Source organism: Zalophus californianus, chromosome 2, assembly GCF_009762305.2.
Source record: "Zalophus californianus isolate mZalCal1 chromosome 2, mZalCal1.pri.v2, whole genome shotgun sequence".
Taxonomy (NCBI): Eukaryota; Metazoa; Chordata; class Mammalia; order Carnivora; family Otariidae; genus Zalophus; species Zalophus californianus.
In genome coordinates this window covers 5,221,955-5,234,890 of record NC_045596.1, presented here as the reverse complement: position 1 = coordinate 5,234,890, position 12,936 = coordinate 5,221,955, and the positions used below count along the sequence as shown (strand labels likewise).

Sequence of the window (12,936 nt, the reverse complement as noted above, 5' to 3'; positions counted from 1 at the left end):
TCGCGTGCCCTCCTTCATGCCCATCCCCCAGTCACCCCCTCCCCCCACCCCCTCTCCTCCCGCAGCCCTCAGTTTGTTCCCTAGAGTTAAGAGTCTCTTATGGTTTGTCTCCATCTCTGATTTCATCTTATTTCATTTTTCCCTCCCTTCCCCTATGGTCATGTTTTATTTCTTAAATTCCACATATGAGTGAAATCATATGGTATTTGTCTTTCTCTGACTGACTTATTTCGCTTGGCATAAGACCCTCTAGTTCCATCCATGTCGATGTAAATGGTAAGATTTCATCCTTTCTGATGGCTGAGTAGTATTCCACTGTACATGTATACCACATCTCCTTTATCCATTCATCTGTCAGTGGACATCTGGGCTCTTTCCATAGTTTGGCAATTTTAGACACTGCTGCTATAAACATTGGAGTGCAGGTGCCCCTTCGGATCACAACGTTTGTATCTTTGGGGTAAATACCCAGTAATGCAATTGCAGAGTCATAGGGTAGCTCTGTTTTCATCCTGAGCACCCTCCATCCTGTCTTCCCGAAAGGCTGCATCAGCTTGCATTCCCGCCAGCAGTGTGAGAGGGGTCCCCTTTCTCCCCAAGGTCGCCAGCATTTCTGAAGGAATGCTAATAGTAACAACAATGTTTATGCGTGCCGACTGTGATGACTGCTCACTACGAACTGGGCCCTGGGCATGTCACACTGGCGGTCAGCTGTGAACCTCACCGCAACCTGGAGAGGTGGGTGCCGTTATTATCCCACATTACGGACAGGGATACGGTGGTACAGAGAGGACTCGTCCAGAGTCGTGAAGCCCTAAGTTGGAGCTGACATGGGACGTCTGGTACCTTTTCATAGGCCTGCTTTCTCTGAGTGGGTGAGGGAGCAGCGAGGAAGCCAAGGAGACGTGTCCCGCCGAAGCTAAGCTGCAGAACCCCCGGGCGGGGCTGGCCAGGCCTCGGGGCCATGGAGCTTCAAAAGAGAAGTTATTTCTCCCAAATTATCGAATGAGGGATGAGACCTACAGAGGGGGAGCCTGTTGGAAAGAGAAAGGGAGACGGGTCGACGGAGAGGGTGACGGAGACAGGTGTGCCCACGGGGTGCTTGGTTAGACACTGGAAAAAAATGAACATCAAGTTGCAGAAGCAGTAGAAAGACACAGGAGCTCTGTGAGAGCAGGTTGGGCCTCGTAAACAGGGGCCTGTGCTGGAAACCAGACATCATACCAGAACTCTGGAAATAGAGCCTGTTCCCGCGGCCCCACGGTCCTGGTGGAGCCCGTGGCCTTGAGGCAGCAGCCCAAGTGCGGCGGCGGCCTGCTCTCCTTCGGCCGCATCCCGTCCCGCTAGCAGGCAGGTGGCCCTGGCCGTACTCTCAAAGGCTCTGTGCTCCCTGGAGGGCCGACAGCATCTGTGCTCGGAGCCCCATCCGGCCGGCTGCCTCGCCCCCAGAGCAGCCAGCAGACGCCCGCGGGGAAGCAGCTTGCTGTCACGGAGAAGGCATCCACCGTCACTTGTCTGTGAGTCTTACCCCTATGTAGCCTCTCCTCCCTGCCCGGCACGGTACCAGGGACGGCCCCCACCTGTGTGGGGCCCACTCTCCGGAGGGAGAAGGCAGTGAACCGCACAAATGCACCACGGCGGACAGTTGCATGGAGCAAACCATACGGCGCCGTGAGCATGTGTGAGGGGGGGACTGAGTGAGTGTGGGGCAGATGGCCAGGCTTCCCTGCGGGGAGACATGTCAGCTGGAAGCTGGGGAAGGAGCCCTAGACTAGGAGTCAGAGACTTGGGTTCTGGTCCACCCTCCCACACGGATGAGCTGTGTGACCTTGAGTAAGTCACTTCCCCTCTCTGGGCCACTTTAGGAAAGTATAAAGATAATGTTCTTCAGCTCTCACCCCATAGAATTACTAGGAAGTGAACCTGTCCTGTTTTGAAGGGTCTGTGTAGACAGAGCTCCAGGCTCTGCTGGGCTGTGTGACCAGCACCATCGCAGACCCGCCTGTGAAGCACGAAAACTCTGCTAGGCTAAGCCCTCTAAATGCTTGATCTCAAGGAAGCCTTACTGTTGTTTTTCACTCACGAGGAACCTGAGACTCAGAGAGGTCGGGTCAGTTGCCCCAAATCACACAGCTGGTGAATGGCAGACACAGAACCCAAATGAGGTCTGAGCTCAAGGTCTGTGTGCCTGCGTACAGTAGGTGCTCCACAGAAATGTGCCCACGGACACTGACATCGCCCTGGGGGACCACTCTCCATCCGTGGCCTTTCCCTCCCTACGGGGCATATCTTTGTTGGGTGCGGGACCTGGGGAACCGCACCAGCACTCACGGAGACCTCAAGTTCCATTTCTCTGGGAGAGATCCGTCCACACAGGTCAGTTCAGAAGTGACTCAGACTGAAGCTGGGGGGGTCACTGTGTTGTGCAGCTGAAACTGCCCTAACACTGTGTGTCCACTCTATGTCACTAACAAATTTTTAAAAAAAGTGACTCGGAGCAGATGTGACCGTCATGCAGGCCAGGAGCTCAGAGCTCCTTGGTGGTCCTTCGGGGAGAAACTGGCACTCGCCTTGTCAGGAGGTGGACAGAAGCTGCATTTGACACCGTTCAAATCAGAATGGCAGCGAGAACAGCAGAGATTAGGGGATGTGTGTGTCGGGGGCTTGCCAATAGAGGGATCATTCGGCCTAGGGGATTCTCCTGGTGCTGGAACATTCTCTGTCTTGATTGTGGTGGTGATTGCATGAAACCGTACTTGGAGTAAAGTTGCATACACACACACACACACACACACACACACACACACACACACACACACACACAAATACACGTGACAATAAGTGGAAACGGAGTGAAGTCTGTAGTAAACTGCATCGGACCAAAGTCAATGTCAGTTTGGGGTTTGATATTGTCCCACAGTGACGTCACATATCGCCCAGGCGACAGAACCCACAGGACTCTGTACTGGTTTGGCACCTTCCTCTGACTCTGTCTCTGTAATTTTTCCAAATTAAAATTTTTTTAATTGAAAGGAATGAGACAAGACCAGTGCACACCACGGATTCAGTCTGGGGTCAAAACGAAAGTGGGTTTGAGACCAACATCTTGAGAAAAGAACGTCACCTTCCGTGGCCTCGACTTCAGTGGGTAGAAAGCCAAGATGACATTGTGTTCCTAGAGCTCGTTAGCACTGACGAGCATAAGGAAGGTTGGTGGAAAGTTCTACATTCTGTCCCTCATGGCTGTCCCTTGTGACATGAAGCCAGTTATCCAGATTTCTCAGCCGGAGAGTTCCTTGTCTGTAAAATGGGGAAGATTGTGCCAATGTCCTGCATGCTATAAAAACCAAATGGAATAATATACATATTAGCTTGGCATAGAACAGTGTTCAACAAACCTTAAAACAAGGGTTGCAAACTGTGGCCCTTGGGCCAATCCAGCCATGCCTGTTCTTGTCCCTGTTGCCCACGGCTGCCTCGATGCTGGAACAGCAAAATCCGATGGTTGCAAAAGTGATAGTATGGCCCGCAAACCCAGGAACGTTTACTGTGTGGCCCTCTACAGGAAAACATTTGCTAAGCCCTGTACTAAAGTGCCTCACCACACAAATATGTCTGACCTTCGACGACAGAGCAAAAGCAGTTCCGTGGAGGAGTGATACGCTTTTCAGGAAGTGGTACTGCAGCAACCAGACATCCAGAAGCAGACACATCCGAAGCTCAAGCCAAACCTCCACCCCATGCAAAAATGAACTCAAAATGCATCACGGGCTTAAATGTAAAATGCAAGACCATCCATCTCCTAGGAAAAAACAACAAAAAACAGAGGAGGAAATCTTCAGGATCTAGAACGAGGCAGAGTTCTTTCTTAGACTTCACACTGAGAGTGTGACCCACACAAGGGAAAACTAATAAATTGAACCTCATCAGAATTATAAACTTGTGCTCTGCAAAAGACCCTGTTAAAGAGGATGGCGAGAAAGAGAAGTATTCGCAAATCACGTATCGACAGAGGACTCACACCTAAAACATATAAAGAACGCTCAAACCTCCATAGAAGTAAACAGTCCAGTTAGAAAAAGGGCAAAAGCCATGAACAAACATTTCACCAAAGAGGATATACAGTCGACAGGTAAACACACACACACACACGCACGCACACACGCACGCACACACAATCGGGTAAAAGATGCCCGGCAGCATTAGCCATTACAGAAGTGCAAATTAAAACGATATATATTTAAAAAATGAGATATGACTACACACCTATCAGATTGGCCAAAATAACAAATGGTGACATCACCAGAAGCTGGCAAGGATGGGAAGAAACTGGATCCCGCACGTATTGCGGGTGGGAATGCTGAGTGCCACACTGAAAAACAGGCAGTTTCTCACAAAACTCCGCAATTGCACTTTGGTGCATTTAACCCCGGAGAATCTTAGGTTCACACAGAAACCCATACGTGGATGTTCTTACTAGTTTTATTCGCAATAGCCGCAAATTGGAAACACCCAGATGTCCTACAGTAGGTGAATGGTAGGTGTGGAGACAGCACTCTTGGATGGTCCTGGATGTCCCCACTTACGAGAGGACCCTCGCTGGTGTAGAGGACACCTCCATCCGTCATGACAGGAGGCCGGAGTGGATGAACTTTATACATCCCAGTTCCAAGCAACTGTGCCTCTGAGTTTTCCCACAAAGAAGCAACCCCCCTTTACCTTTTATGTTTTCTTGACTTGTACGGGGAAATGCAGAAGGACTGGCACAGAGCAGGCACCTGATGAACATTTCTTGAATAAATGAATGAAAAGCAAAAGAAGTGAAGCATTTTTCCTTAGAAGCTGCATGAAAATGCAGTCCATTATAGGCTATTGTCATGATTTATAACCTGAGATATTTCCCCCAGCAGAAAGTATGTGTGCGTGAAGAGAGAGAGAGAGAGAGAAGAAAGGGACAGAGGGAGGGGTAGGGAGGGAGACACCATTTCTAAGCCTTTCTCTTGTTATGTTTCCCTTCTTGGCAATAGATGTTTATTCAGATTTTAAAAATGTGCCTCCTTGATGTTCTTCCTAAAAAGAAGTCTGATGATGAATTATACCAGAGGATTCTTTCGAAGCAAGAAAATGTAAGTAAGTCTTCAATCTATATTTCAAGGTTACTTTAAAATAGCTTATTATGATATATAAAACATAATATTGTAAGAAACTATCTTTTTCATGTGTAAGAATAATTTATTACAATATATGCTTTTGAACACAATGCAATTATGTAAAAATATGTGTACAAATACAAAAATGACCATAGGTATTATTAAAATTTGGAAAAATATTGAAAGCAGGAAAACGAGAAGAATATTGGTCATACCTGCTATTCAGAACCACTGTTACTGTTATCTTCTGCACAAGGTTGGGCGTTTTTATTTACTTATTTTTTAAGATTTATTTGAGAGAGAGGGAGAGAGAGAGCGAGCGAGCAGGGGGCGGGGCAGTGGGGCAGGGAGAGAGATTCCCAAGCGGACTCCATGCTGAGCGCAGACCCTGATGCGGGGCTCGATCCCAGGACCCTGAGATCATGACTTAAGCTGAACGCAAGAGTGAGACACCCAGGGGCGCCTGGGTGGCTCAGTCGTTAAGCGTCTGCCTTCGGCTCAGGTCATGATCCCGGGGTCCTGGGATCGAGCCCCGCATCGGGCTCCCTGCTCGGCGGGAGGCCTGCTTCTCCCTCTCCCACTCCCCCTGCTTGTGTTCCCTCTCTCGCTGTGTCTCTCTCTGTCAAATAAATATATAAAATCTTAAAAAAAAAAAAAAGAGTGAGACACCTAACCGACTGCACCAACCAGGCACTCCTAGGTTTTTGTTGTTGTTGTTAAGTTTTTATTTATTGATTTGAGAGAGAGCGAGAGAGCCCAAGCAGGCAGGGAGGGGCCGAGGGAGAAGCAGATTCCCTGCTGGGTGTGAAGCCCAAAATGGGGCTCAATCCCACAACCCTGAGACCATGACCTGAGCCAAAATCAAGAGTCGGACACCCAACCGACTGCGCCAATCAGGCGCCCCTAGGTTGGGTATTTTTAAATACCTAATTAATTTATTGGTTTTAACTGTTTATACTATGGTGCATTCTGCTCCTCTCAGGCTTTTGTATGGAGTTTATGTTGCTTTATGTGCAGTGAAACCAGCCAGGTCTTGGAGTCTGACTGGTGGAGGTTGAACTCTGGTTCTTTCTTTCACAAACTCTCAGTATCCCAGGTTCCTCCTGTGCCATGGGATAGTGATTCCCGTCCAGCGGGATCATGGAAGGGCTAAGAGAAGTGTCTATGAAGCATCTAGCAAAGTAGTAGACCCTAAATCATGATAGCTGCCCACATCTTCCTGACAACCACAACAACCATCTTCCTCATCAACCTCATCATCACCACCGCCGCCGCCATCTTCCCCATCACCGCCCCATGAGATGTGGGGGATCAGGAGGGCATGTTTCTCCCCCATTTCTCTGGATCCCATGGGGAAGGATGAAGCACTGCACCCCAGGAAGGAGGCGGTGCATCATCACTGTCACCAGCACCATCCTCAGGACCACTGCTACCAGGATCATCCTCATCAGGCAATGCACACATATTATAGTGCATTTCACACATGATTTTATTCCATCTTCACGGCAGCCCTGTGAGTGGCCATTATTATTATTTTTGTTTACAGCTGAGGAAACTGAGGCTCACAGTTTCAGTGACTCCACAATGAATAAATAATGATGATCATGGTGATATTGGTCATCCCACACATAATAATGAAGTGGGGTTCTAGGGCAAGAGTAAGAGCTTTGCCGTCTGCAGACCCCGGATCTGACTCCACAGCCAGCACCTATAGAGCATGTTAATCACAATGGTGGTGGCTGCTGATTGAGAGTGAGTCGGGCCAAGTGCTTGCTCACGATGGCCCCCCGACTTCTAGAAGGGGACAAGTGGTGCCCAGAACCCGCAGCTGCTCTTGGGAGAGAAGCAGCATGATGGGGATGTGCGCAGTTGGAGGAGTGGGCATCTGGGGTCGGTGGGGCTGAGGGACCAGCCCAGCGTGCCACTTCCTACCGCGAGGAGACTCCGGAGGAAACACCCCAACTCCCCAAGCACCAGGCTCCTCAGCTGGAAGGAGCCAGCCCTGCTCTGTTGAAGTGATGCCGCGAGGGCCCGAAACCATGCACGGCCTCGGCTTGGACGCGCAGAAGCAATTTTTATTGGCATCGTTTTCCCTAGTGAGGCTGGGGGCGCGCCGGGGCAGATTCCAGGTCTCCCAGCACAGGTCTGGAGAAGATAGGGCTCCTCCCAGCCTCCACCTCGGGGCCAGAGGGACTCCCTATAGAGGGTCCCCCCGTCCTTCCGCAATTCTGAACTGATAACAAAGGGTCAGGGACACGCGCACAGAAAAGTCGGCTTCACTACGGAGAGGCCAGCTTGGAGGACTCAGCTTCCGCGCACTCTGAATCCCAGGGTTCACCAGATTGCCTGCCTCGGTGTTGACCAAGCCCGCCACCTCTGCGGCAGGCCCTTCACTACCCAGAGCACCCTGAGCTGAGGACACCCCACAGCCATGGCCTCCCCATGAATGGCCCATGCCAAAGAGGAAGAGGCTGGACAAGCTAAGGGTGCCACTTCCTGCTGTTGAACCCACCAATCACATCACGTCCCACCCTTCCTGGGTTGTGGTGACTAATCCTTCCCCACGGAAACCAGAGGAGTGGGGAAGAAGCATTCCCTCGCAACCCCCCGCATTTTCCAAGACTTTGTAAGAAAAGAAAGAGACTAATTTACCATTTATTAAAGTATGTTCTGTTTTTTTTTGAGGGGAGGGAGGGAGCAATATAGAAGAAAATAATCCAGTATTCTTGAGACTCTATGTCTAATGAGAAAAATAGATTTCTATCATCAAACTTAAGTAGGACAATGCCTAAAGCAGCTAATTATGGTTAAGAAATATTTTGTGATAATGTGGTGAAAGATGAAAGCATTTCTTTTCTAGAATTTAAGATATATTAGAATTTTCCTTTGTTTATTCCCCCCCCTCACCCCCCGCCTTTTTCTGTTTTCCCCAGGACTTGGAGGAACTAGAAAAGGGACTTCAGGTCAAACTGTCAAACACGGAAATGTTGGGGGCTGGTGATTCTGAATACATCACTCTGGCAGATGTGGAAAAGAAGGAGCGAGAATACTCTGAGCAGCTAATAGATAATGTATGCGATGGATTTTTTTTCTTTTTTCTTATAAAAACCTTGGTTTCTGGGGCAGTTAAATTAACAAGATTAAAGAGATAGCACCTAGAAGCATGTTTAAGACTTGAAATCCCTGATGTGTTCTGCCCCAAAGCCAGGGATCCAGTTTCAGAAAGTAAGTGATAGAGAAGGTATAATTAAGGGGCGAAGATTTACAGAGTTTAAAAAAAAAAAAAAAAAACAACGAATCCCCCTTGTTTAAATTTTAGATTGATCTTTTTGTCATTCAAAGCGAAGTTTGCTCTAACCCTGTATGTCATTCCTGCCCTGTGGATTAGAGCAGATGCTAGCTGCTAACTTTTCGACCCCAGGCATCACTATAAATACCTGCTTTAAATTCCAAAGAGGGTGGCTTCCTTCAAATATCCCTTTTTTTGCATTTCCATTCCACTACCCCTTGTTCCTATATTAGGTATTAAATAGGGTTATTTTGTTTTGTTTTGTTTTTTTGCACCCAAGCATTGTGCTGCACACTGGGGATTCAGAATGCCCTTGGACCTGGCCTTGCCAGAGAGATGCACAGGCTAGCCTAGTAGGGGGACTGACGGGTGAGCAGATTTGGATTTTATAGCTTGCAAGCGTTGTGATAGACGAAAACACTGGAAGGCGGAGGCGCAGGGGAGAGAGGAATCCGTTTTATCCTCGGGTTAGGAAAATCTTCCTAGAAGAAGAGACCCATCGAGAGGCCTTTTGGGGGAAGTGTGGGTGGATGCTGGCCTGTGTGCAGGCAAAGAAGGGAGCCAAGGAGGACTGAGAGGAGAAGCAAAGCCAGAGAAAGCCAGAGATCTGGCCTGAGGGTTTTCATCTTGTGCCAAGGAGGTGGGAGTCACCGCGGTTTGGCGGTAGAAGGCAGGTGGATCCATTTCTGTCTTAGAAGGAGAGCTCGGGCTGCTCAGTGGAGGATAGGTATGCACTCTGGGGCTAGGGCAGTAGTAAAATTTCATGAAGACAGTTGCAATAGAAATAGAGGGGTAAGAAAAAGTGGGAGAGCTGATAGGGTAGCAGAAAAGGAGGTTTGGAGGAGAAGAGGGTGTAAAGGACTAGTTCTACGGAAATAAGGATCCCAGGACGAGAAGCAAGTTGGGAGAAGAGCTGGTGAGTCCTGACTTGACATCTTGAGGTGGAGATGCCTGAAGATGGAGAGCCTCCACTAAGCTTGGGTCAGAGGACATGGGGAGCGGGGATGTTCATGGCATGAGTGGCAGAGGGAGGGTGCTCAGCCTGGACTCCTGGGTCCACGGGCTCCCCAAAGCAGTGGACCCGCATGTCCACATCTGCATATTTCAGGCAGATGATTCATAGTATGCCCAGGATTCTTGGACGTATGGTGACCTCCAGCAGTGGAGACACCCTGGCCTAGGGTGTGTATAGAAAGGGTAGGGAAAGGCACCTGGTGCCCAGTCTAGGATCCTGCCAGCATTTAAAGAAGAGGAGCCAAGGAGAATTGAGACAGGAAGGCAGAGTATGGACTCTGAGGGACCGGGAGAAAATCATGTCACAGACGCCAAATGAATCAAGAGTTTTTAGGAACAGAGTGGGTATCCTGGCTCTCTGGGGCTGACGGAGAAGCAACAATGCTGGCTGGACATTCAACTCTGTTTGGAGGTGGGTGGGTGTCACAGGTGATAGTCACGTCCTCTTAGAGCAGTCGGGAGGGAAGCCAACCGGTGCGGGGCCGGGAGCGGGAGGGAGGCCAGAGGTTTGATAGATGGGCTGCCGCCCGGCTGGGACACAAATCACTGAGGGCACAAAGGGCCCTGCCCACCCTGGTGTGGGCTTCCTCTCGGCCGTGCGCGGCCCCTAGGACGTGGCTGGTCAGAGTGACTCAGTGTTTCAGGTTGCGTTTGTCTCCACCTTTCCGCCCGTGCCACAAGGTCAGGGCAGGCTTCTGGTGCTACTCAGCCCCGACCCCTCCCATGCCCATGCCCTGTGCAGCAAGAGGTGCCCAGACGAATTTAGAAGTCGGAGAGGCCAAGCCACAGTGGAGAAAAGCCACAGCTTGGGGAGTTCAGTGGATCTGCCCCAACTCTGCCCCTACCTCCCAGCTCTGTGACCTATGACCAGTGACCTAACTTTCTGAGGCTGTTCCTGCAGCCGGCCCTATATAGACATTTTACCCAGACACAAAATGGGTGAGGCACAGAGCCTGGTACCTACCTGCATGCCAGAAAGGGAGGTGGTTATGACTGCTAGTATCCTGATTCTTGGAGCTCTAGGAGGCTGGATGAGCCTTGACATTCTCAGCCACTCGATGATTCCCACCTCTCCTCCTGATGAGATGGGGGTGAGGAAAACGATTTTATTTTATTTATTTTTTATTTTTTAAAGATCTTATTTATTTATTTGACAGAGAGATACAGCGAGAGAAGGAACACAAGCAGGGGGAGTGGGAGAGGGAGAAGCAGGCTTCCCGAGGAGCAGGGAGCCCGATGCGCAGCTCAATCCCAGGACCCTGGGACCATGACCTGAGCCGAAGGCAGACGCTTAACAACTGAGCCACCCAGGCCCCCAGAGGAAAACGATTTTGAAGCAGAATGTTTTCATGGTCAGCAATGTCTCTGCCATATTGCTCTTTTGTACTTTGAGAGCAATAACTGAAATGTAAATGGCCATTCGTGCTTTTATTTCCAGAACATGGTTAATCCCTTTTGGAGATATGGAAGCTTCCAGGATCACACTGGCGAATTTCACGCACTCCCCAGGCAGCAATCACGGCCTGTTTAAGAGTCTTTAAGCTGTTTACGCTAGGTGATCTCATTGTGCCTGCCCTTCCTTATCAGCAGAGCATTGGTGTTTGCTGAAAAGCCACCTTGAAACTGACTGGCACCTACAATACACCAAGGAGGAACCTCTCTATAGAATTCGATTATTGCCAAGATAAACTCGCTCCCAATTGCAGAAATATTTAGAATCTTAGTGTGTGATAAGGAATGAATTGTAATTCTCAAGCATGAACCATCTAGCTTTATAACTTTCTTAAATAAGTTTTCTACACCCACCTCTTGCTTTTCATTCTCATTTCACAGATGGAAGCTTTCTGGAAACAGATGGAAAACATCCAGCACTTTCTTATGGACCAATTTAAGTGTTCCAGCTCCAAAGCCCGACAGCTCATGATGACGCTTACAGAAAGAATGATTGCAGCCGAAGGGTTATTGCGTGATTCTCAGGATTTGCAGGCTCTGGTATGCTGTAGGGGGCGGGGAAGGAACCTGAAGATACTCACACTAGGGATGTGGAATCCAGAAGCTTGATGCGCCATAGAGATCAAGTTGAACACCTTTAAATTGTAGATGGGGGTATAGAGCCCAGAGAAAAGCAGTGAATCCATCCATCCAACCATCCATCCATCCATCCATCCATCCATCCACCCACCCATCCACCCACCCATCCATCCAACCATCCATCCATCCATCCATCCATCCATCCATCCATCCAACCAACCATCCAACCATCCAACCATCCATCCATCCATCCATCCATCCATCCATCCATCCATCCAACCATCCATCCACCCAACCATCCATCCATCCATCCATCCATCCATCCATCCATCCATCCAACCATCCATCCACCCAACCATCCAACCATCCATCCATCCATCCATCCATCCATCCATCCATCCAACCATCCATCCCTCTTTCCATCCGTCCATCCACCCACCCACCCACCCATTCCTTAAGTGGAGATGCTGACCAGCTTTGTGTTGAGGCAGCATAGAGCATTGACTCTCAATCCTGGCGGCACATTGAAATCATCTGGGGAGCTTTAAAAAGTACTGATGCTGGGGTCCCAGGTCGGGCCCCCAGAGACTCTGACTTAATGAGTCTGGGGTTTTTAGAGCTGTAGGTGACCGCAATGAGTAGTCATAGTTGACACCCACTTGTGTGGATGGAGCTTCCTTTGCTCTCCTGACGGCTCCATGAATCACCTGAGGAGCTTTCATAAAATGACTATGCCCAGACCTCATGCCCAGAGATCCCGTCTGATTGGTCTACAGTGAAGCCCCTGGTATTGCTGGTTTTAAAACTCCCCAAACAATTCTGATACGTAGTTGGAGATGCAACCCACTGGCATAGAGGAATCCAAAAATCTGACTTTGAACCTAGGCTCAGCCACTTGAGGCTGTGTGATCTTGAACCAGTTATTTAACCCCGCTGAGCTTCAATTATTCTATTTATAAAAGAGTGGTCCTAGGAATTTCTGCAGACAGGGCCCGGGGAAGTGCTCAGGGACTCATAATGCCCTAGTCACCATGGGGTTTCTCAGCCGTGGTTTTGGCCTTGCCCTGCTATGTGCAAGGCCCAGGGCACACCATGCACCCATTTCCCCTTGGATACTCATGAGTTCCATTTCAGACCTGTGCACCTACCTGAGCACCCAGCTCAGAAACCTGCAGCGGCCGCCCTGCCCTTGGCTCAGCGACTCGGCAACTTTGACCCACGGAGAAGGCCCTGCCTTTTCTCCACAACCACCAGAGTGTGGTCCACAGACCAGCAGCCTCGGCAGCCCCTGAGATCTTGTTAGAAATGCAGGCCTTCCCCACCAGTCTCAGGATATGCATTAACAAACTCCCCGTGTACAACAGCTATTTGAGAACTTGATGTTTTTGCTCATCGTGTACACATACAATCTCCTTTTCCTCCCCAGCCCTGCTGGAAGGTAGGCATGGCAGA

At 49.5% G+C, this 12,936-nt stretch overlaps 1 protein-coding gene across 4 annotated transcripts in view; it reads left to right on the top strand.

Moving 5' to 3' along the window:
• EVC (EvC ciliary complex subunit 1) overlaps positions 1-12,936 on the top strand; it is a 63,712-nt gene that overhangs the window by 16,285 nt on the left and 34,491 nt on the right. For all 4 annotated transcript variants that reach the window (XM_027600344.2, XM_027600343.2, XM_027600346.2 and 1 more), the window contains exons 6-8: positions 5,028-5,126; positions 8,084-8,221; positions 11,287-11,445. In XM_027600344.2, coding sequence (XP_027456145.1) covers positions 5,028-5,126; positions 8,084-8,221; positions 11,287-11,445 — 396 coding nt within the window. The remainder of the gene's footprint in view (positions 1-5,027; positions 5,127-8,083; positions 8,222-11,286; positions 11,446-12,936) is intronic.